At 45.1% G+C, this 23429-nt stretch overlaps 1 protein-coding gene across 1 annotated transcript in view; it reads left to right on the top strand.

Moving 5' to 3' along the window:
- LOC126309758 (acetylcholine receptor subunit alpha-like) overlaps positions 1-23429 on the top strand; it is a gene marked incomplete at its 5' end in the record, with an annotated part of 254597 nt that overhangs the window by 134582 nt on the left and 96586 nt on the right. Inside the window, one exon of the mRNA XM_049992103.1 lies at positions 4743-4787. Coding sequence (XP_049848060.1) covers positions 4743-4787 — 45 coding nt within the window. The remainder of the gene's footprint in view (positions 1-4742; positions 4788-23429) is intronic.

The following is a 23429-nucleotide window of genomic DNA, read 5'->3' as shown; positions in this document are numbered from 1 at the left end:
TGGCGATGCGGTTCTAGGCGCTGTACGGGCATGGATGTGTGTGATGTCCTTAGGTTAGTTAGGTTTAAGTAGTTCTAAGTTATAGGGGACTGATGACCTCAGATGTTAAGTCCCATAGTGCTCAGAGCCATTTGAACCATTTTTAGTTGTGTAACGTGCTCTTTCTCGATTTGAACTTGTTACAGGAAACGATGGACAGCATATTGAATACGTTGTTCGCCAGTCACACGGAAATTAATAATCCGATTTGATTCTGATTGATGCTTTTTATGCGGTTTTTGGCCTCAAAACAATTAAAAACGGATTTTTACATCCGATGTCATACTGCCGTGGTGGGTGGAATACACAACTAACAGTATCACGCCTCTACATCCGCGCACACTGAGTAGTGCAGTTTGTTTGACGTCAAGCATGCACATTAGGCATTGTTGTATGATTCATCTGTCATTTTTAGTCGACCTTTATTAAATTATGATGCTTACTGCGCCATCTATTGCTACATTTTGTAACTATTTATTTTTCTTCTGCCATACGTTTCCCCCCTTCGTCGATAATATTCCCTTGCAATTTGACGTCATTCTGACTACAGGCGTTATTTCTACAGCTGCTTGAAAGTTTAACTTTCGCTATGATCACCCTGTACTGCAATCGGCTGTTGCAACGTAAGCACCGCCATGAGGATTGCTAATTAAAAATCAGGCGAGATCCCACGGACCGCATGCAAACCAGTCGACTCTCGACAGGTTCAGTGATGTTACCCATGGTGATGTCTGTCTTGAAGCCTTTCTTGGAAGTATGCGATAAATGAAATAAAGCTTACATTCGCAGCCGCTGTAATCGGCTGTTGCAACGTACCACCGCCATGAGGATCGCTAATTAAAAATCAGGTGTACTCCCACGGACCATCGTGTACGAAAAAACTCTTTTGATCATCTTCAACCATATACGAAATAAATAGTGATGTTACGCCTTATCATAATTAATTCTTCAGTAACAGTCGTGAATACAGGATGTAGGCGAAAACTGTTCACAACGCACCACAGTGGTGGAGGGGAAGTGGAGACCAAGAGTCTGCTACAGGACACCCGCTGTCTACAAATCCTGGAAGCAGCCGCTTAAGCTGCTGCTGTTATGGTCTTCAGTCCTGAAACTGGTTTGATTCAGCTCTCCATGCTACTCTATCTTGTACAAGCTGCTTCATCTCCCAGTACCTACTGCAACCTACATCCTTCTGAATCTGTTTCGTGTATTCATCTCTTCGTCTCCCTCTACGCTTTTTACCCTCCACGCTGCCCTCCAGTACCAAACTGGTGATCCCTCGATGCCTCAGAACATGTCCTACCAACCGATCAATTCTTCTACACAAGTTGTGCCACAAATTCCTCTTCTCCCCAATTCTATTCAGTACCTCCTTATTAGTTACGTAATCTGCCCCCATATAATCTTGCCATTGCCAATCTACATTTTATATCCTCTCCACTTCGACCATCATCAGTTATTTTGCTCCCCAAATAGCTAAACACACCTACTACTTAAAGTGTCCCATTTCCTAATCTAATTCCCTCAGCATCACCTGATTTAATTCGAGTACATTCCATTATCCTCGTTTTACCTTTGTTGATGTTGACCTTATATCCTCCTTTCAAGACACTGTCCATTCCGTTCAACTGCTCTTCCAGTTCCATTGCTGTCTCTGACAGATTTACAATCTCATCGTCAAACCTCAAAGTTTTTATTTCTTCTCCATGGATTTTAATTCCTACTCCAAACTTTTCTTTTGTTTCCTTTACGGCTTGCTCAATATACACATTGAATAACATCGGGGAGAGGTTACAACCCTATCTCATTCCCTTCCTAACCACTGCTTCCCTTTCATGTCCCTCGACTCTTATAACTGCGAACTGGTTTCTGCACAAATTGTAAATAGCCTTTCGCTCCCTGTATTTTACCCCTGTCACCATCAGAATAAGAAAGAGTGTATTCCAGCCAACATTGTCAAAAGCTTTCTCTAAGTCTACAAATGCTATAAACGTAGGTTTAAATTTCCTTAATCTATCTTCTAAGATAAGTCGTAAGGTCAGTATTGCCTCACGTGTTCCAACATTTCTACGGAATCCAAAGTGATCTTCACCGAGGTCGGCGTCTACCAGTTTTCTCATTCGTCTGTAAAGAATTCGCGTTAGTATTTTGCAGCTGTGACTTATTAAACTGATAGTTCGGTAATTTTCACATCTGTCAACACCTGCTTTCTTTGGGATGGAATTATTATGTTCTTCTTGAAGTCTGAGGGTATTTCGCCTGTTTCATACATCTTGTTCACCAGATGGTAGAGTTTTGTCAGGACTGGCTCTCCCAACGCCGTCAGTAGTTCTAATGGAATGTTATCTACTCCCGGGGCATTGTTTCCACTCAGGTCTTACAGTGATCTGTCAGACTCTTCACGCAGTATCATATCTCTCATTTCATCTTCATCTACATCCTCTCTTCGATTTCCATAATATTGTCCACAAGTACCTCGCCCTTGTATAGACACTTCATATTCTCCTTCCACCTTTCTGCTTTCCCGTCTAGAACTGGGTTTCCATCTGAGCTCTTGATATTCATACAAGTCGTTCTCTTTTCTCCAAAGGTTTCTTTAATTTTCCTATACGCAGTATCTATTTTACCCCTAGTGAGATAAGCCTCTTCATCCTTACATTTGTCCTCTAGCCACCCCTGCTTAGTCATTTTGCACTTACTGTTGATCTCATTTTTGAGACGTTTGTATTCCTTTTTGCCTGATTCATTTACTGCATTTTATATTTTCTCATTCCATCAATTAAATTCAATATCTCTTCTGTTGCCCAAGGATTTCTACTAGCCCTCGTCTTTTTACCTAGTTGATCCTCTGCTGCCTTCACTATTTCATCTCTCAAAGCTACCCATTCCACTTCTACTGTATTTCTTTCGCCCGCTCTTGTCAATCGTTCCCTAAAACTTTCTCTGAAACTTACGATAACCTGTGGTTCTTTCAGTTCATTCAGGTCTCATCCCCTTAAATTCCTTCCTCTATGCAGGTTATTCAGTTTTAGTCTACAGTTTACAGCCAATAAATTGGGGCCAGAGTCCACATCTGCTCCTGGAAATGTCCTACAATTTAAAACCTGGTTCCCAAATCTCTGTCTTACCATTATATAATCGATCTGAAGCTTTCCAGTGTCTCCAGCACTCTTCCACGTCTACAGCCTTCTTTCGTGATTCTTAAGCGAAGTGCAACGCTAGATTTCCGGTATCCACTTGCGCACCGTCTTAATTGCAAATTATGAAACTGTGTAGATTGTCGCTTATTGTTTTCTGTAGTCTAACAGTGCTAAATTAACAAATAGAACACTTTGAATACTTGTCGGGCATTCGGCGGGGTGCGGTATTTCGGCAGCCAGACTTGTTGCCTTGTGCGGCTGTCTGCTTCTGGGCGCCCTCTTGTAGCCTCTGGGCGGCCGCAACTGGCGCAGGGGTCGTCTGGCCATCAGCTGCCACGACGCGAGAGAGCTGCCGTGCTCGAGGCCGGCGCTCAGCGGGAAGCCGCCGTTTTCACGAATTAGTGCGTCGTGCAGTAGGGTGCCTAGAGCCTCCTTCTCACTGCAATCCCGGAAGGTGTTGGATTGGCGCAGCCGTAACTGATGCACGACTGTGCGAGATGCAACGCTGTGCCAAAGCGGGCTTCGTCGAACGTAGGTCAGCTCTGTGACGTTCATGTTCGGTGCACCTCTCTGGTACCGCACAGGCAGTCCGGCCTTCGCACGTTTTCCCTGCACTGGCAGGGGACTGCATTCTAAAAGAGCCCGAGACTGTCATCCTTACAGCAGAAGAATGCAATTCTACACTCCTGCTGCCACGTAGAGTGTACAGACAAACGCGTACAGCCTGTTACTGGATGACACCTGCAGAGAACAGCAGAGTGAAGAGGGCGGCCGCGTCGCTCAGACAGCACGGACGAACTCGTGCCCGCGAGGCAGGCGCGTCCCACTGCTAGCGACGCACAAATTCAACGACGAGCAGAGATCAGCAGGCGACGCCGGCTGCAGCCTCGGTGGCGGTAGGCGGGTGTGGCGGGCCCGGCCTCACACCTCCGCACTGCACCTGGGCTCCAGATCCGGAGTGCAACATCGGCTCTGCTGCCTGCTTCTCGTTCCGGGCTTAAAACTGCACTGCCCATGCTTCGGCACTGGCTGGGGAAAAGTTCAGAAATATTTACATCCACCCCCGTACGTCTTTCTGTGGTGCAACCCTACTATCGATCTCTGAAAGGTGAAACTCTTTTGAAACAGTCTGTTTTAGAACTTCGATTCATTTGTTGTTTGATATTTTTAATTACATGATCACAAATTTTCAGATGGCGATTTTTTAAAAATAATCGCATTTCTTTCGGATTATGTCTTCCATATTCTGTATTCTATAACTCCTTATTTCTCACACAGTTTTAGATTCTGTGCTTTACTACAGCATTCCCCATATGAGAAACGGAATAAAAAGCAGCTGCCGTGGACATAATGATGGTCAACAAACAAGTGAATTACGCCAAGTGAACAAGTGTGAGGAGCGTAAGTAAAGTTATGTATAAAGCGTGTGGTTGCTGTCGAACAACTCTGTGACAGTAAAATTCTCTATTGTCGTGCCTCGCTTCCTGTGTGTTACATGTGCTGTGTAGTAGCCATGACGTGCACACGACTGCTTTCACTAACGCTTGTTTTTCTCTGTTTCAGAATCTGAAGAACCAGATAATGACGACGAACCTCTGGGTGGAGCAGGTAAGTCTTTTCCGCCGCCTCAGTGCATTTTTTACATCAACAGCTCACTGCTCACCTTTCCTCTTCCTAGTTATTGTCTTCAGTAGACACTTAGAGCACACAAGCAGAAGAACAGCATCTGCAAAGTATACCAACATCTGTACACCACTGTACAGCGCATGGCGGAGGGTATTTTCTAGCAGCGTTATGCATTTTGTGTCCTCTTCCATATGTGGTGTTGGCACGGAGTGTGTGTCCGTTAATTTATTTAGTTCGTTCGTACACTACACACACACACACACACACACACACACACACATTGTGTTCAGTAAATTCGATTTTGCCATTTTGAAGGAGAGACTTTAGGGATGGAGAAACAGCTACGTTTCAGCCACTGACAGGTACTTCTGTAAAGTATAGCGACAACAAAGTAGGACGGGCGCTAGTCTACTCAAATCGATAATTACGGGAATAACCCCTATATTACCATGTACGTCTATTTTCGGAAAAAGAAAACAGCTATACTGGAAAGAACGACTGCCCCTCCCCTTACCCTGCTCGTTCTTCAAACACAGTGTTTACGTAATACACAAAACTATCAGCACTCTGTATGCATTAAAGTCAAGATCTGCATAGAGCCCCTAGGAATTACATTTGAACAAGCACCTATCAGTGGACTGTAGACGTCATATCGTTGCCAGCATTGGCGAGCTCCCGTCCCAATGGCGAGAAAGCACCGTCGTTCCAGTAGTGAAACCGTAAGCAGCCGCTAGAGATGGACAGTAATCCCCTAATTAGTCTCAATGTAGTTCACTGTAAGTTTCTTGAACACTCAGGCACCCGGTAGCTGCGTTGGCTCTTGAGCTTGGGGACCTCTAGCTTTGTCCCATGGTGGTTTTTGCCTAGACCATTCCACTAGTGATAACCTGGTTTACCTAGAGTCTGCCATCTGAACAGCTCGTGCTCGAAGTCAACACCTTACAGCCATCTTCCTCGACCTGCAAAAGACTTATGACAACACATGGCGACAGCACATCCTTGCTACCTTACACAAGTGGGGCCCCTGGGGTCTGCTCCCTGTTTTAATCCACAACTTCCTGTCGCAGTATACATTCCACGTACAAGTTTGTGCTTCCCACAGTACCCCCATATCCAAGAATGAGATGCCACAGGGCTCTGTACTGTGTGTCTCACTCTTTCTGGTAGCCATTAAATGTCTAGCAGCAGCTGTGGGGTCTTCAGTATGACCCTCCTTCTATGTTAACGAATTTTGCCTCTACTGTAGCTCCCCTAGTACGTGTATCGCTGAATGCCGACTGCAAGGCGCCATACAAAAAGCACAAGCATGAATCCTCATCCATGGCTTTCCATTTTCAGCCGCCAATACGCACGTCATGCACTTCTGTCAACGTTGTACCATTTGCCCACAACCAGAACGTTACCTCGACAGCTAGATACTCACTGTGGTGGAGACTTGCCGGTCTTTAGGACTGGTCTTTGATTCTCCGTTGATGTGGAGACCCCAGGTTAAGCGAAAGTACTGACTGCACCTTAATACACCTTACTGCCTGAGTAACACCAGCTGGGATGCGTATCACACTATCCTTCTATAGCTTTACAAAGCCCTGACACAATTCAGTTTTGATTGTGGGAGTCTGGCACACGATTCAGCAGCGCACTGGATCCAATGCACCACTGTGGGGTTAGACTTGCGACAGGAACCTATCGGACTAGTCCTGTGAATATTTTACTCATGGAGGCCTGGTTTCCTACATTGACAGGCGCTTGTCAGTTATGTTGCCCACACTTGCAGCTTTCCTAAGCAACTGAACTACCATCACCTCTTTCCAAACACATAAATCCATCTCCTGCAACGGTGTCCAAATGCAGTGATTACAATCACAATCCGTGTATGGTCCCTCCTTTCTGAACCCTCATTGTTTACTCTCCCTCCACCACAGCTTCATCTTCACCTATAACATAATTCAAAATTGTCTGTTCCTCCTGAGGCCTCCTGCCACCAATTTTTCACCATCCTTGGCACATCCAGGAATTCAGAAGTAGTGCACACTGATGGCTCTATGGTTGCTGGATACGTGAGCTTTGCTTATATCCACATGGGACATTCTGAACTGCTCTCCTTTCCAGAAGACTGTGGCGTTTTCACTGTGGAGTTGGTAGCTATCTCTCGTACTCTTGAGCATATCTGTTCCTGTACCTGTGGGATCCTTCCTCATCTGTAGTGACTCAAGCAGTTTTGAAGCTCTCGACTAATGTTACTTTGGATCATTGCCATTCAGGATTCCCTGTGTGCCCTAGAGCAATGTGGATACTCTGTGACCTTCATCTGGACTCTGGGCCATGCTGGGATCCTGGGGAATGAACACTCATTGATAGCTTGGCCAAACTGGCTAACTATAAACCAGCTCTGGATATTGGTTTTCCAGAAACAGACCTCTGATCTGTATGATACTACCAAGTTTTGAAATCTGCAATATGGAATTTCTCAATCTGACTTCACTAAACAAACTACTGGTGGTAAAGGAGACTACAAATCTGTGGATGTCCTCCTTGCAGGCTTCTCACAAGGATTCTACTGCCTTTTGGAGGCTCCGCATCGGCCATACTTGGCTGTCTCGTGGTCATCTCCTCCACAACGAGGACATGCCCCATTGTCAGTGTGGATCCTGTTTTATGGTGGTCCACATTTTGCTGGACTGTCCCAACCTAGCAGCCCTGCAGGGGACTCATCATCCTGACTCACAACCGCTGGTGTAAGAGATAGTGCCCCAGCGGCTGATGTAGTTTACATTTTATTGGTGAAGGGGGCTTTTATCACTCTCTTTAATGGAGGGCCACTTAATCTCAACGGCCCATTGAGGGGTCGGTAGCATACTCTGATGCCTCCTCTGCATAGAATCGTCTAAAGCTGTCTGGTCTTGGTGGAACAACCCAGTGCTCACCCCCCCCCCCCCTCCTGGTCTTTTTCTCTCCCCCATCCCTTTTCGCATCGTCTGTTGGACTTGTTTGTGGTTTGTCTCTCTGCTTTTCTCTTGCGCTGTGTGTGTCACTACTCTCCAAGGCAGAGTAGAGTACCTCTTGTAAGTGGTGGGGGCTGGGGGATGTATGTCCCTCATTGCACTCTGCTTTCAGGGGCTTCTGGCTGCTCCCTACATTGGGTACCTTGCTTGCCTTTCTTCCTCTGTCTCTCTTTTCTCTTTTTGTCCCTTACTTCAACTTCACTGACAGACCTTGGGGTTTTCGTTCCCGGGGTTTGGCACGTTAGGCTATATCTGATCTACAGCCACGTAGAGCTGTCTGCTCGAGGAAAAAGGGACTGATGACCTTGTAGTTTAGCCCCTTTAATCATCCAACCAACCGACCGATCCACACACTGCGGGTAAAACGCCTCACTGAGCCGTCTGCGCAATCGTCACCGCGTATCTTTGACTCGTCGGATTCCACTATAGTCGCCAGTCAGCCGTGTACAGCTTGTGGGTGTTCCTCCCATTCGAGACGCGGAGCCTCACGTGGCGCTGTGACATACGTGGCTCCCTTCGCACGCAGCTGCAGTTCTCGTGGGGTTTGAAACCAGCTGTCGTCGTCGAGGCGTCACCCTCTTCCCTGGTCCCTGTCCGTTTGTATCTTTCCGCGACGACTGCGTTACAGGGCGGCGCGTGCTGCACCATTCCTCGAAGACACGCTGGGCTGCCCTCGTCTGTACACCTGTGTATGGGGCGGGTTCCTCCAGGTTCTGTTGACGGACACGTCCAGAACAGGACAGCTCCGCGTCTCGCCTTCTCACTCCACTACCCGTCATCAGCAGTGGAGAGGTAGGTAACCACGTACCTGGAGCAGATTTTCGGCAGCCTATAGCTCTAAAAAACTAAGTAGTCTGCTCTGTTAATGGGGGAGGCTAAACAGCAGTTTGGAAGGTGAGCTTTTTTGCATCAAGTCAACACCAAACTCACGCAGCCGCGGTGGCATTTATCCATAACAATCTTCCTGTCTCAGCACAGGTACAGTGGCGGCAAAAAATAGCAACACCAAAACATAATTAATGTAGAGTAATGACATTTCGGAAATACATTGATCTAGGCAACATATGTAACTTATTAACATTCCAACATCACAGTGTGAGGCGGCGGGTTCATAATAAAAATAAATCATAAGTAATAGGAAATAATAGAATATTGTTCGCCGTCTTTTACAAGAGCCTGGAAACCATTTTTGTGGTCTGCCAGAAAGCGATGGAGAACATACTGACCATAGTTTCCAGTCTGCAAGTCAACATTCTTTTCCAGCCCACTGAAAGAAATGTTTCTACTCTGTATTTACTCGGCGGGCTCAGGAACTATGTTTATAAACGAAGATGTTGAGTTCTAATTGATAGATATATCTGATAAATTTTCACACGCACAACATTATTTTAATACTAATAATAAATCTCTCTAATCTAAACAGCACTATGAGCCGTTCAAAGGCGACCTTTACTTTAAGTTCCCAATAAATCATCATGCGCCCTGACTCCTGATAATCAAAATAATTGCTCGTCACAAAAGTGGAAAATAATTGTCACCACTTGCCACGCGGATTTGTTAACATTACTTCCGCGAAATCTAACCAATCCCGGACAGGGTACAGTCCTCGCGATTTCACTTCCTATTTCTACGGAACACGTGATTTTAATTGCGGTCTTGCTGTGACGTCATCGGAGGCATCGCGTACTCCGGCGTTTGACTGCTGTGGGCCGTAGGGTAGCTAGGTGCGAACTGAAGTCTTGCGTGTCGGGCCGTATACAGGCTGTTACAAAAAGGTACGGCCGAACTTTCAGGAAACATTCCTCACACACAAACAAAGAAAAGATGTTATGTGGACATGTGTCCGGAAACGCTTAATTTCCATGTTAGAGCTCATTTTAGTTTCGTCAGTATATACTATACTTCCTCGATTCATCGCCAGTTGGCCCAATTGAGGGGAGGTAATGTTGACTTCGGTGCTTGTGTTGACGTGCGACTCATTGCTCTACAGTACTAGCATCAGGCACATCAGTACGTAGCATCAACAGGTTAGTGTTCATTACGAACGTGGTTTTGCAGTCAGTGCAATGTTTACAAATGCGCAGTTGGCAGATGCCCATTTGATGTACGGATTAGCACGGGGCAATAGCCGTGGCGCGGTACGTTTGTATCGAGACAGATTTCCAGAACGAAGGTGTCCCGACACGAAGACGTTCGAAGCAATCGATCGGCGTCTTACGGAGCACGGAACATTCCAGCCTATGACTGGCGACTGGGAAGACCTAGAACGACGAGGAGACCTACAACGGACGAGGCAGTTCTTCGTGCAGTTGACGATAACCCTAATGTCAGCGTCAGAGAAGTTGCTGCTGTACAAGGTGACGTTGACCACGTCGCTGTATGGAGAGTGCTACGGGAGAACCAGTTGTTTCCGTACCATTTACAGCGTGTGCAGGCACTATCAGCAGCTGATTGGTCTCCACGGGTACACTTTGACCAATGGTTCATCCAACAATGTGTCAATCCTCATTTCAGTGCAAATGTTCTCTTTACGGATGAGGCTTCATTCCAACGTGATCAAATTGTAAATTTTCACAATCAACGTGTGAGGGCTGACGATAGGAGGAATGTTTCCTGAAAGTCTGGCCGTACCTTTTTGTAACACTCTATATAATACAGGCGCAGCGGACAGCTGCTGTTACCCGTTCTATGCCCGCAGCAGCAGCCTTTAAACGGCCACTTTCTCGGGCACGCAATATTTTATAACAGTGTCAAGAATCAATTTCGAATCTTCGTAATTTATGTATGAATATAGTTAAGTTGGATATAATCACAGAAAAAGACTTTGCTCGCCTACATATAAAATTTGCCGTCTTTAAGAGATCTTCGATTTGTTATTATTTACCTCAAGGCACTTAATCTTGTTATAGCTCTATTATTTGATAGGTTTCATCAAATGCTGTAATCAGTACTTTCTAGCATTGATATAACAGATACTTAATCTACTACGTATAAGGACATCTTCGTTCCAAATTTAGTTTTCAGTAAATTACTCGAAAACTATTAGAGGTAGCTTAATGGGATCACGTAGTTTTTATGTTGAACTGAAGCTTCACACAAATTTTTGGCTTTCTAGCTTTATTATTTAGTGCGACTTATTCTTCGTAAAAATGTGGGTTCTGACTAAAATTTTGTTCAGAGCAAGTTCAAACTTGTACCAGGTAATTTTGACATACATTTGCACCTTATGACCAGTTTTTGGCTTCCTAGCGTTATTATTTAGCGCCACTTATTTTTTTTCTTAAAACGATGTATTTAGGGTAGCAGGTGGGATGACCAGACTGACGTGCAGAAATGTAGTCAAGATGAGATAACCACGCGACTGATCTCGCTGCCACACGAAATCGCGCCCCAGGAGTGGGTGCAGTGCGACCACACGGGTCTTTCGACGAGCCCCCTTCTAACCAACACAGCCGTACGTGCACCAGAAAACACGGCAGGCCTGCACTCTGTCCTCTAGCGAGCGCTCATTTGACGTGGCGTGTTTTGGGGTCTGTGTAGTGCACGCCACAGGACTCTCTCGGAGGTGCCAGTCCGTTGACTTAGTGTGGTGCCAGCTGCTGCTGCAGGTGCGCCAGAGTCGTACGCCGAACACGATGGCCGTCCGGAGTCCGGTCATCGCTGCCAGCAGTAATGTACAGTGGCTGCTCTCCTGCCAAGTCTTTTTACAGTGTCGCAGAAGGAAGATCCAGATTCTCCTAGCGCTATTATACGACCTCGTTCAACTCAGAGATGTGTTGATAATGGCGTCTTTGTCGTCTTGAACGTCGACTCACCACGTTCAATGTCAAAGGTAATTAGCGCTCGAGATCGTTACAGCGTGTACTCGAGGCAAACCTGATGTGCATCCTCATAATGGTTCTGCCAGCACCACTCTCCTGTGACTGGCTTGAAATTTCAGTGGATATCGTCTTTCAGACAAACTGTCGTTTGTCACACAGCTCTATCTTGATGTTGCAATTTTTTTCTGTCAGTGTATTTTTAACTGCATATTTTATCCTCGTTCGTTTCGACTACTTCCGAAACACTGCTGTTAGTGTGGTTTACGTACGTAATTGTTCCTGACTCTTTACTGTTTCTGTGGTTGTGGAGTCATTTGAAGGTAGGAAGTGGCCGGAGGGTAAGTTTTTCAATAAAGAAAATTTGTGGACAAGAGAGGGCACACACGATAAATAACAATTGTCCCCTGCCTCATTTGGGTGTGCAACAGCAAAGGGAGGCTTGCTTACAGGGTGTTGCATATAGATACTCACATCTGCACCCCATCAAAATTATACCAGTTTTAATGACAGAATATGATCAACACCGGTTGGTGCCTTTCCTGGGTACAAAAGGCATAATTATAACATCAGCATATTGCAGCGATGGAGGTAGCAGTGCTATGTGTAAGGTTGAAACACTTAGCCTAGGTGCAGACATGAGTTAGCCCACTGTTTATTAGGATACCTGACAGGACGGTTTTCTATTCCATTTAAACTTTAATACGCGAGGCAGATAACTGTACAGTCTCCTCACTGCAGTCCAGAGTCACAGAAAAGCCCAAGACCAGATAAGACAACACAAGGCCTCTGCTAATCACGCATTTGCACTTTCTCAACAGTCAATTCATAATCTCTAAAAGTCTCAACATTCAGTTATATTAACTTGTAGTAATTTTCGAATAATCTATCTATCTACATCCATACTCCGCAAGCCACCTGACGGTGCGTGGCGGAGGGTACCCTGAGTACCTCTATCGGTTCTCCCTTCTATTCCAGTCTCGTATTGTACGTGGAAAGAAGGATTGTCGGTATGCTTCTGTGTGGGCTCTAATCTCTCTGATTTTATCCTCATGGTCTCTTCGCGAGATATACGTAGGAGGGAGCAATATACTGCTTGACTCTTCGATGAAGGTATGTTCTCGAAACTTTAACAAAAGCCTGTACCGAGCTACTGAGCGTCTCTCCTGCAGAGTCTTCCACTGGAGTTTATCTATCATCTCCGTAACGCTTTCGCAATTACTAAATGATCCTGTAACGAAGCGCGCTGCTCTCCGTTGGATCTTCTCTATCTCTTCTATCAACCCTACCTGGTACTATAATATATAGTTTTACATTTCCTTTCGTCGGTTGTCCAAGGATAAAAGCCATCTACACTCTGAAAATTCTGTTGTTAATCCAAATTTCAAATTTATACTTCCGTTTTTATCATTAATTTCGTATTTACTGATATAGGACAAATTTTTAGCTTCCACACTCACCTACATGAAATACATGATTTAAAATGTAACTACGTTCGAAGCAAATTCCATTTTTTATAAAAGCCCCCAACTTAATCTGAGATACGTGGAGTTACACTGCGCGAACAATGAAGTACGCCACACATGTGTATTTTCCTGAGACATAATAACTTTCGGTAATTACGAAGCCTAATTAAAAAGTAGCGAATATCTCTAATTTGCAATTTAAAGTATCAGTTATCGACTGAGAATGATATGACACTGCATATGACACATTTTGTACGCCGTCCGAGACCAACTGATTTCTCCACCCGAGAGGTCACGGTCAATGTTTTAAGGTATTTGCACCAATTGGAAAAAAAGAAGGATCTGACACTCCACGGAAAGTAAATCATCCTGGCCTCTCGAGGGACCATTCTCTCCACAATGAGCTGCGAGAGTGGAGCTCCAGGCTGGCCAACCCTCGGGCGCCAAAATTATTACCCGTTTTGCGAAAGAAAAAGGGAGACGTTTGAGGAAGCCGAGGACGGTGAGCCGCGAAGCAGACCGGGTGAGCAGCCAGGTCAGCAAACGCAGCGACAGACACACAGTAGCGGTGAGTGGCGGAGGGTGAAGTCGCCCGTGGTTCTGCTGCGTCTGAGTCGGCAGCAAAGTCGACGTCGGCGTACATTATTAATATTTATCTGCGGTGCTAAGTTTCCGGGAAGCGTCAATAATAGAAGCGGTTCATGCACCGAAGCCAACTTGAAAACTAAGCTTTTTCACATCGCGCGACGCTAACTGCTCGGGAGGTTTCCTCTTTTGTTTTAGACTTTTCCCCTTCTTCCGAGACGGTAGGGCCGTGAGTTAGTGCACGCTGCGACGTAGCGCGGCCAGTGCTGCGCACGACTCACCCTCCGCCTGCGTTTCGTTTTCTTTTGTCTCGGGTTCTGGTCCGTAACGCACGGAATAATGGGTTGCAGTAGTAAGAGCGCGACACCGGTACTGGAGTGCGTTTGAAGGAACAACGACGTTATTCAAGTCGTACATCTGTTCCATAACAGTGACGGGTTGGTGTCGTCAGTCCGAAGATCGGTTTGATGCTGCTCTCCCCGTACAACCCCCCTCATATGAACCTGCTTACTGTATTTTAAGCCTCGCTCTCCCTCTACACTTTTGACCTGCCACACGTCCCACTATTCCTTTACACCTCGGAATATATCTTATCAACCGATCCCTTCGTCTAGTCTAGTTGTGCCACAATTTTTTCCTCCTCATTACTTACTCGGTCTTCCCATCTGTCCTTTAGCATTCTTCTGTGTTACATATTTCCGAAACTTGTGTGCTCTTCCTCTCTGACCTACCTATCAACTACGTTTCACTTATGTACAAAGCTACACTCCAAATACTTTCAGAAAATACCCTTAAATTTATAGTCGATCATAACAAATTTCTCTTTCAAAGGAAAGCTCTTCTTGTTATTGCATGCCATCATTTTATATGCTCTTTACTTCGGTCGCCCAAATGCCAAAACTCAATTTCTACTTCCAGTTTCTTATGTCCTAACCTGATTTAATTCGTCTAGATTCCGTAATCCTCCTTTTACTTTTATTGATGTTCAAGTCATAACTTTTTTCGAAGCTCTATCGAACTGTTCATCTTGTGTCCCAAGTGCTATGCCGTCTGTGATAGAATTAGAGTCCCATTAGCAAACCTCAGAGTCTTTTTTTCTTCATCCCGAGTTGCATTTCCCTGTACAAAGATCTCCTCGGTTTGGATAAGGAGTGACATGATCACTAGGAAGATGACGGTTATGAAATTATGTAAGAACCACAACAGTCTCTAATAGCGAATATTCGTTTATTCAATTAGCACTTTCAGTCACAATGATCATCTTCACATTGATGTGCCTTCAGGAAGACCGCTGACTGAATGAAGACATATTCGCGGTCAGCGACTATTGTGGTTGCGGTTCTTCCACCCAGCTTGCGCAGCGTACGGCCTGAAGTACATGGAGCGTTACTCGTTCCCTTCTCAAATACCTCTCCCCTTTCATGACCTTCGACTCTCATAACTGCAGCCTCACTGTTTTATGAATTGCGAATAACGTTTCGCTCCCTGTATTTTATCACTACTTTCAGAATTTGAAAGAGAATACTCCGTTCAATTTTGTGACAAGCGCTCTTTAAAGCTACAGACGCTATAAACGTTGGTATCCCTTCCTTCAGTCGCTAATCTGAGATACGTCGTAGGTTGAAAATCGCCTCTGAAAGCCAAACTGGTCGCCCACGAGGTTGGCTTCTACTAGCTTTCCCATTATTCTATAAGTAATCCGTATCAGTATTATCTGCGTCAGCATGTGCCTTTTGTGGATTTGGAATTACTGCGTTGTTCATTATTCTTGAATTCTTCGGATACTTCGCTTGCTTCATCTATCTTCTATACTAACTTTAATAGTTTTTTCTCACTTAGTTTTGGCAAGAATTTCTATAACTCTCAGAATTCTCATCTACTCCAGCGGCCTTGTTTCGATTTAGGTCCTTCAGTGCTACGTCAAATCGTTCTCGAACTATCATATCTCGCATCTCATTTTCGTCTACGTTCTCTTCTCCTTCCAAAATATTATCATCAAGTTCGTTTACTTTCTGCAGGAGTGGAAGCTGTACTCCAATAGCTTCCTACGAAGTTAAAAATTAACAAATAAAACAGATGTAGTAAGGATCTGGAAAAACGAAATGACTGAAGCTATGGAAGAGGATAAATTTATGTGAAAGCTATTTACAGACCCGTGAAGAGGCATGTAATAATATATGCAATGGATCAGTGTTTTAATCAGTGAATATTTATTAGAGCATTCTCTTTTGGATGAAATAAATTAGCTGTATCCTGGTAGTTCGATCTTGCACTTTGACTCTGTTACTTCAGTTGCTTCGAAATGCTTTTCATAGAAAGTGCAGACTGATTAGTGCTGTCGTATCAGGCTATTAGTTGATGGAAGCTATTCCCAGAAAACCTGTTATGCCAGCTGCAGATAACAGCTGCCCTCGCTTTCTGGACAAGTGGATGGCGCTAGAGAGTAATTTCTGAGGGAGAAACCAGGCACGCGCTAGCGTAAACAGCTCAGTCCTATTGTTTGCTTCGTCACCCTCAAGACGGAGACGTTCTCAGTTTCTCTGTGGGCCCTCTACGACCTGTGCGTGCCGACAATAGGACTGGTCTTCTCCTGGATGGAGGTTGTAACTAACCTGTTGCTACGGGTTGTTACGTTATTATTGGGAGTGGAAATACTTATTGCTTATGTAAGATTAGGCTCGCCACCGACTCTAACCATACAACTAATCAAAGATTTGGTCGAGTCGGAAAATAAATTAATTTGATCACAGACCAAAAACTCACAAAAATGCATACGTTGTGATGTCGCTCATAGGGGATTCGATGTAATTAATAGTGTTCCCCGTGCACTGTTCATGACAATCAAACTTTTAAAATAAAATAGCACGTGCAAGAACACCGTGCAGAAGATCAGCTCCCAGCAACACACCTGAAAATAAGACTTAATCTAAAGCATTTGTTATAAAATACAAGGGGAGACTAACCACTGGACCTGTGCATAAAGAAACGCATTGGATGTGCTAACGGGAAAGCTACGAGATGAGTGGCTTAGGTACAAAAACGTAATCTCGGAACACAAGAGAAAATTGTAGATAAAATCATTTATTCCGAAGATAAGGATGTGAGGCATGTACACGGTTCCTGATAACACGTGGTTTGTGGAGACACAATTTCTAGGTATAGTGCCCAAATTCCAACAATATCACATCACACAATCATGTTAACATTATCTAAAACAAACATGCGATCGGACAGTTAGCCCAACAACTATAATGTTCTACCACGTGGTTGGCTCCCCACGGACGAAAGACACATAAGGCAAGGAAAATTTACTAGAAGGCAAAGCTCTAAATATTTAGAAAGGTGAAAGCTTATGCAGGCACAGCTGAAGGCAAACAGACATTCATACAAGAGCGAGTGCTCACTTCTTATCGACACCTTTGTGTGGAGCTCTTCCGGCGGATCCAAGTCTGCTACAGAAAAATCTGCCAAAATTTTGCATTCCTTGCTGCGACAAGGCAAAGCAATCTTTCAGAGTTGAAAAGCGCGAGACCAAAAGCTAACAGCGCTCCCCTCGCCAAGTAACAGCGCGCCACGCGGTCAGTCTAACTCACCCTTCTTCGACTGGAGCACGGCTGTGGACGCTTTCCGTACCGGTGGCAGACTGCCTCCCGTTTCTCCAGCCTCTTCCACGCTCCGCGTGGCCCGGAAAACCCAAAGATGCCATTTCCGCCACCAACCTAACGCAGGTGGATTTCTCACAAGTAGCGAAAACCTCTTTGCCGACTTGATCTTTACTCGAGTTGGATATTCTGTACAAATGCTGGTGAATCTGTACGACTATCGCAGACTTTCTGCAGCTGACTACTCCACACACAACCACATTCATTCAATCACGCCACAATGAGAGTAAAGGGAAAAGAGAAACAAGGAAAAGAAAGAGAAATGGTAATGAAAATGGGCTACCGGACTAATGAAAGGTGGCTACAGGACCCTTTCAAGGTTTCTTACTGTTCGCCTATGTTTCGTAATGTGTGAAAAGGAAATGTGGTTCTCCCTCGAGGAGATAGAGTTTTTCTTGTTTTCATATATTTTCTGCTAAATCTGTATAAACAAAATTGCAAATGTTGGTTCGTTCAGAATCATTAGTCTCCGAAATTTATTGGCCAGTTCCTTTGAAATTTGGAAGCAGCGTCCCACTCATATACGCGCTCGTTTTTATTCCCCTATTTCTTTAAATATATGTAATACAAAATATACAACAGCGAAATGTTGGTAGGAAAGCTGTATTTATGGCTTACTGGCTCATGATAGAATGATAGAATACTACTACAGAATCTGAATTTTCAGTAAAAATGAACAAGGCTAAAGGTCAGAGGGAGGGGGAAATGGTGATTGGCAGAGAAGGAGAAGGAAGTGGACAAACAAAGGCGACGGCTGAGGTGGAGAGAGGCGCCGGCCATTGTGGCCGAGCGGTTCTAGGCGCTCATTCCGGAACTGCGCTGCTGCTAAGGTCGCAGGTTCGAATCCTGCCTCGGGCATCTACATCTACATCTACATCTACATGACTACTCTGCAATTCACATTTAAGTGCTTGGCAGAGGGTTCATCGAACCACAATCATACTATCTCTCTACTATTCCACTCCCGAACAGCGAGCGGGAAAAACGAACACCTAAACCTTTCTGTTCGAGCTCTGATTTCTCTTATTTTATTTTGATCATCATTCCTACCTATGTAGGTTGGGCTCAACAAAATATTTTCGCATTCGGAAGAGAAAGTTGGTGACTGAAATTTCGTAAAAAGGTCTCGCCGCGACGAAAAACGTCTATGCTGTAATGACTTCCATCCCAACTCGTGTATCATATCTGCCACACTCTCTCCCCTATAACGCGATAATACAAAACGAGCTGCCCTTTTTTGCACCCTTTCGATGTCCTCCGTCAATCCCACCTGGTAAGGATCCCACACCGCGCAGCAATATTCTAACAGAGGACGAACGAGTGTAGTGTAAGCTGTCTCTTTAGTGGACTTGTTGCATCTTCTAAGTGTCCTGCCAATGAAACGCAACCTTTGGCTCGCCTTCCCGACAATATTATCTATGTGGTCCTTCCAACTGAAGTTCTTCGTAATTTTAACACCCAGGTACTTAGTTGAATTGACAGCCTTGAGAATTGTACTATTTATCGAGTAATCGAATTCCAACGGATTTCTTTTGGAACTCATGTGGATCATCTCACACTTTTCGTTATTTAGCGTCAACTGCCACCTGACACACCATACAACAATCTTTTCTAAATCGCTTTGCAGCTGATACTGGTCTTTGGATGACCTTACTAGACGGTAAATTACAGCATCATCTGCGAACAGTCTAAGAGAACTGCTCAGATTGTCACCCAGGTCATTTATGTAGATCAGGAACAGTAGAGGTCCCAGGACGCTTCCCTGGGGAACACCTGATATCACTTCAGTTTTACTCGATGATTTGCCGTCTATTACTACGAACTGCGACCTTCCTGACAGGAAATCACGAATCCAGTCGCACAACTGAGACGATACCCCATAGCTCCGCAGCTTGATTAGAAGTCGCTTGTGAGGAACGGTGTCAAAAGCTTTCCGGAAATCTAGAAATACGGAATCAACATGAGATCCCCTGTCGATAGCTGCCATTACTTCGTGCGAATAAAGAGCTAGCTGCGTTGCACAAGAGCGATGTTTTCTGAAGCCATGCTGATTACGTGTCAATAGATCGTTCCCTTCGAGGTGATTCATAATGTTTGAATACAGTATATGCTCCAAAACCCTACTGCAAACCGACGTCAATGATATAGGTCTGTAGTTAAATGGATTACTCCTTCTTGAACACTGGTGCGACCTGCGCAATTTTCCAATCTGTAGGTACAGATCTATCGGTGAGCGAGCGGTTGTATATGAGTGCTAAGTAGGGAGCTATAGTATCAGTGTAATCTGAAAGGAACCTAATCGGTATACAATCTGTACCTGAAGACTTGCCCGTATCAAGCGATTTGAGTTGCTTCGCAACCCCTGAGGTATCTACTTCTAAGAAACTCATGCTAGCAGATGTTCGTGTTTCAAATTCTGGAATATTCCATTCGTCTTCCCTGGTGAAGGAATTTCGGAAAACTGCGTTCAATAACTCCTCTTTAGCGGCACAGTCGTCGATAACAGTACCATCGGCACTGCGCAGCGAAGGTATTGACTGCGTCTTGCCGCTTGTGTACTTTACATACGACCAGAATTTCTTCGGATTTTCTACCAAATTTCGAGACAATGTTTCGTTGTGGAACCTATTAAAGGCATCTCGCATCGAAGTACGTGCCAAATTTCGCGCGTCTGTAAATTTTAGCCCATCTTCGGGATTTCGCGTTCTTCTGAACTTCGCATGCTTTTTCCGTTGCCTCTGCAACAGCGTTCGGACCTTTTGTGTGTACCACGGGGGATTCGTTCCATCTCTTACCAATTTATGAGGTATGAATATCTCAATTGCTGTTGCTACTATATCTTTGAATTTGAGCCACATCTCGTCTACATTCGCATAGTCAGTTCGAAAGGAATGGAAATTGTCTTTTAGGAAGGCTTCTAGTGGCACTTTATCCGCTTTTTTAAATAAAATTATTTTGCGTTTGTTTCTGATGGATTTGGAAGAAATGGTATTGAGCCTAGCTACAATGACCTTGTGATCACTAATCCCTGTATCAGTCATGATGCTCTCTATCAGCTCTGGATTGTTTGTGGCCAAGAGGTCACGTGTGTTTTCGCAACCATTTACAATTCGTGTGGGTTCGTGGACTAACTGCTCGAAATAATTTTCGGAGAAAGCATTTAGGCCAATCTCGGAAGACGTTCTCTGCCTACCACCGGTTTTGAACAAGTATTTTTGCCAACATACCGAGGGTAGGTTGAAGTCCCCTCCAACTATAACCGTATGAGTGGGGTATTTATTTGTTACGAGACTCAGACTTTCTCTGAACTGTTCCGCAACTGTATCATCGGAGTCTGGGGGTCGGTAGAAGGAGCCAATTACTAACTTAATTCGGCTGTTAAGTATAACCTCCACCCACACCAATTCGCACCGAGTGTCTACTTCGACTTCACTACAAGATTAACCACTACTGACAGACACAAACACTCCACCACCAATTCTGCCTAATCTATCTTTCCTGAACACCGTCTGAGACTTCGTAAAAATTTCTGCAGAACTTATTTCAGGCTTTAGCCAGCTTTCTGTACATATAACGATATCAGCTTCTGTGCTTTCTATTAGCGCTTGAAGCTCAGGGACTTTTCCAGCGCAACTACAACAATTTACAACTAAAATTCCGACTGTTCCTTGATCCAAGCACGTCCTGTGATTGCCAAGCACCCTTTGACATTGCAGCCCATCCCGCACTTTCCCGAGGACTTCTAACCTAAAAAACCGCCCAGTCGACGCCACACAGCCTCCGCTACCCGTGTAGCCGCCAGCTGAGTGTAGTGAACTCCTGACCTATTCAGCGGAACCCGAAACCCCACCACCCTATGGCGCAAGTCAAGGAATCTGCAGCCAATACGGTCGCAAAACCGTCTGAGCCTCTGATTCAGACCCTCCACCCGGCTCTGCACCAAAGGTCCGCAGTCGTTTCTGTCAACGATGCTGCAGATGGTGAGCTCTGCCTTCATCTCGTAAGCAAGAGCGGCAGCCTTCACCAAATCAGATAGCCGCTGGAATCCAGAGAGAATTTCCTCAGATCCAAAGCGACACACGTCATTAGTGCCGACATGTGCCACCACCTGCAGCTGGCTGCACCCTGTGCTCTTCATGGCATCCGGAAGGACCCTTTCCACATCAGGAATGACTCCTCCCGGAATGCACACGGAGTGCACACTGGATTTCTTCCCCTCCTTAGCCGCCGTATCCCTAAGGGGCCCCATTACGCGCATAACATTGGAGCTCCCAACTACCAGTAAGCCCACCCTCTGCGATTGCCCGGACCTTGAAGGCTGAGAATGATCCTCTGAAACAGGGCAGGCAGCTGCATCTGGCTCAGCCAGAGACAGTGCCTGAAACCGGTTTGTCAGACGCACCGGGGAGGCTTTCTGATCAGCCTCCGGGGACGCCTTTCGCTGCCTGCCACGCCTTGGAACGACCTCCAATCAACCACAGGCGAGGGCTCAGGCCCACTGCGGGCAGCAACCGGGGCAACCACAGCGGCAGACCGATCTGGGGACAGACGGGACGAGGTTGACATCCCCGTGATACCCGAGTCCGGCTCCCCACAGTGGTGCCCATTGGCAACAGCCTCAAGCTGCGCGACCGAAGTCAGCGCCGATTGCAGCTGTGAGCGAACGGATGCCAAGTCAGCCCTCATCCGAACACAGCAATCGCAGTCCCTGTCCATTCTAATCGATGTTTAACAACAGTTACCGAAACACGAGTCTGTGCCTAGATAACGCAAGCGGAACACGCAAAGAATGTATCAACTAACCTGTACAAATGCCTAACGACTGCGCTACAATCTGCTGAATTTACGATTACAGTAACTAAAACTCGAAATTGCACCTCCTATACGAAACTCACACGCAATTTAAACAAGAATCTACGAAGTAAACACTAAAGCGCGATGCTACAACTGTCAAATACTATAATACGCCCGAAATATATGAATTAAACAATGCAAGTGCCCAAAAACACGCAAAGAAATTAATTAAACTATCTAACAAATAAGTAAGCTAGGGTTAAACGACTTGCTGCTGCAGCTGCTTATCCAACGGCGGCAGGGAGTGTGTGATGTCCTTAGGTTAGTTAGGTTTAAGTAGTTCTAAGTTGTAGGGGACTGATGACCTCCGATGTTTAGTCCCATAGTGCTCAGAGCTATTTGAACCATTTGCACATAGGCAGGCGAGAGCAGGACGTCAGGATTCGTATTTCCATACGTGTCACAGACGTGTGCTTCCTCTGCTCCTCCTTTTCCATTTAAGCAGGCTGAGCCGCAGCTAAGTGTGGCCAGGTACAGCTGCTAATACACAAAGAATTTGTACATTATGATACATAACAATTTTCTACGTTGTAGCATTTACATTAAAGTCCTGAGACAAATAAAATAAATAGCGGTTGAAAACGGACACAAAACAAACATGATACACAAACTAACAGAAAAGCTAACCGGAAAAGTAAAAAGGGCACCTAACACATAGCAGCAAACACAGCAAACAGAACATAAACACACACACACACACACACACACAATATATCTAAAAAAGAAACATCACCACGTATAGCAACAAAGCATTTTACAGGATATATTCATAAATTCTAGGCTCTAAAAGTACTATCAGAGGTTCAAAACGCACGCACAAACACAGCCACACCCGCGCACACACACGCACACACACACAGGGAGAGAGGGAGCGAGAGAGAGAGAGAGAGAGAGAGAGAGAGAGAGAGAGAGATACTCCCACCGAGAAGAGACAGAATGAGATGGTGGAAAAGTGAACATCAGACAACAGTGATGGTCTCCATACAAACTCCCTGTAGAAGCATGAAAACTTGACATCTGGACCCACTTTTACAAATAGAACAAGAAAAATTGTGTTTGCTCAAGGCTGAAAGATATTTTCTTATTACAAAGAGCGTTCAAATGTAAAGGTGGGTAACTTCTTGAGAGATCGGTTGAAGTTTGCTTATGCCACTTTGGAATAACGTTGAGAGACATCTAGCCAATGAAAGCAGGCGTCTTCACCGGCCCCCTAAAGATTTCAAAGCTGAGCTGTCAG

Source organism: Schistocerca gregaria, unplaced genomic scaffold (assembly GCF_023897955.1).
Source record: "Schistocerca gregaria isolate iqSchGreg1 unplaced genomic scaffold, iqSchGreg1.2 ptg000391l, whole genome shotgun sequence".
NCBI lineage: Eukaryota > Metazoa > Arthropoda > Insecta > Orthoptera > Acrididae > Schistocerca > Schistocerca gregaria.
This window is presented reverse-complemented; position numbering and strand designations above follow the sequence as displayed.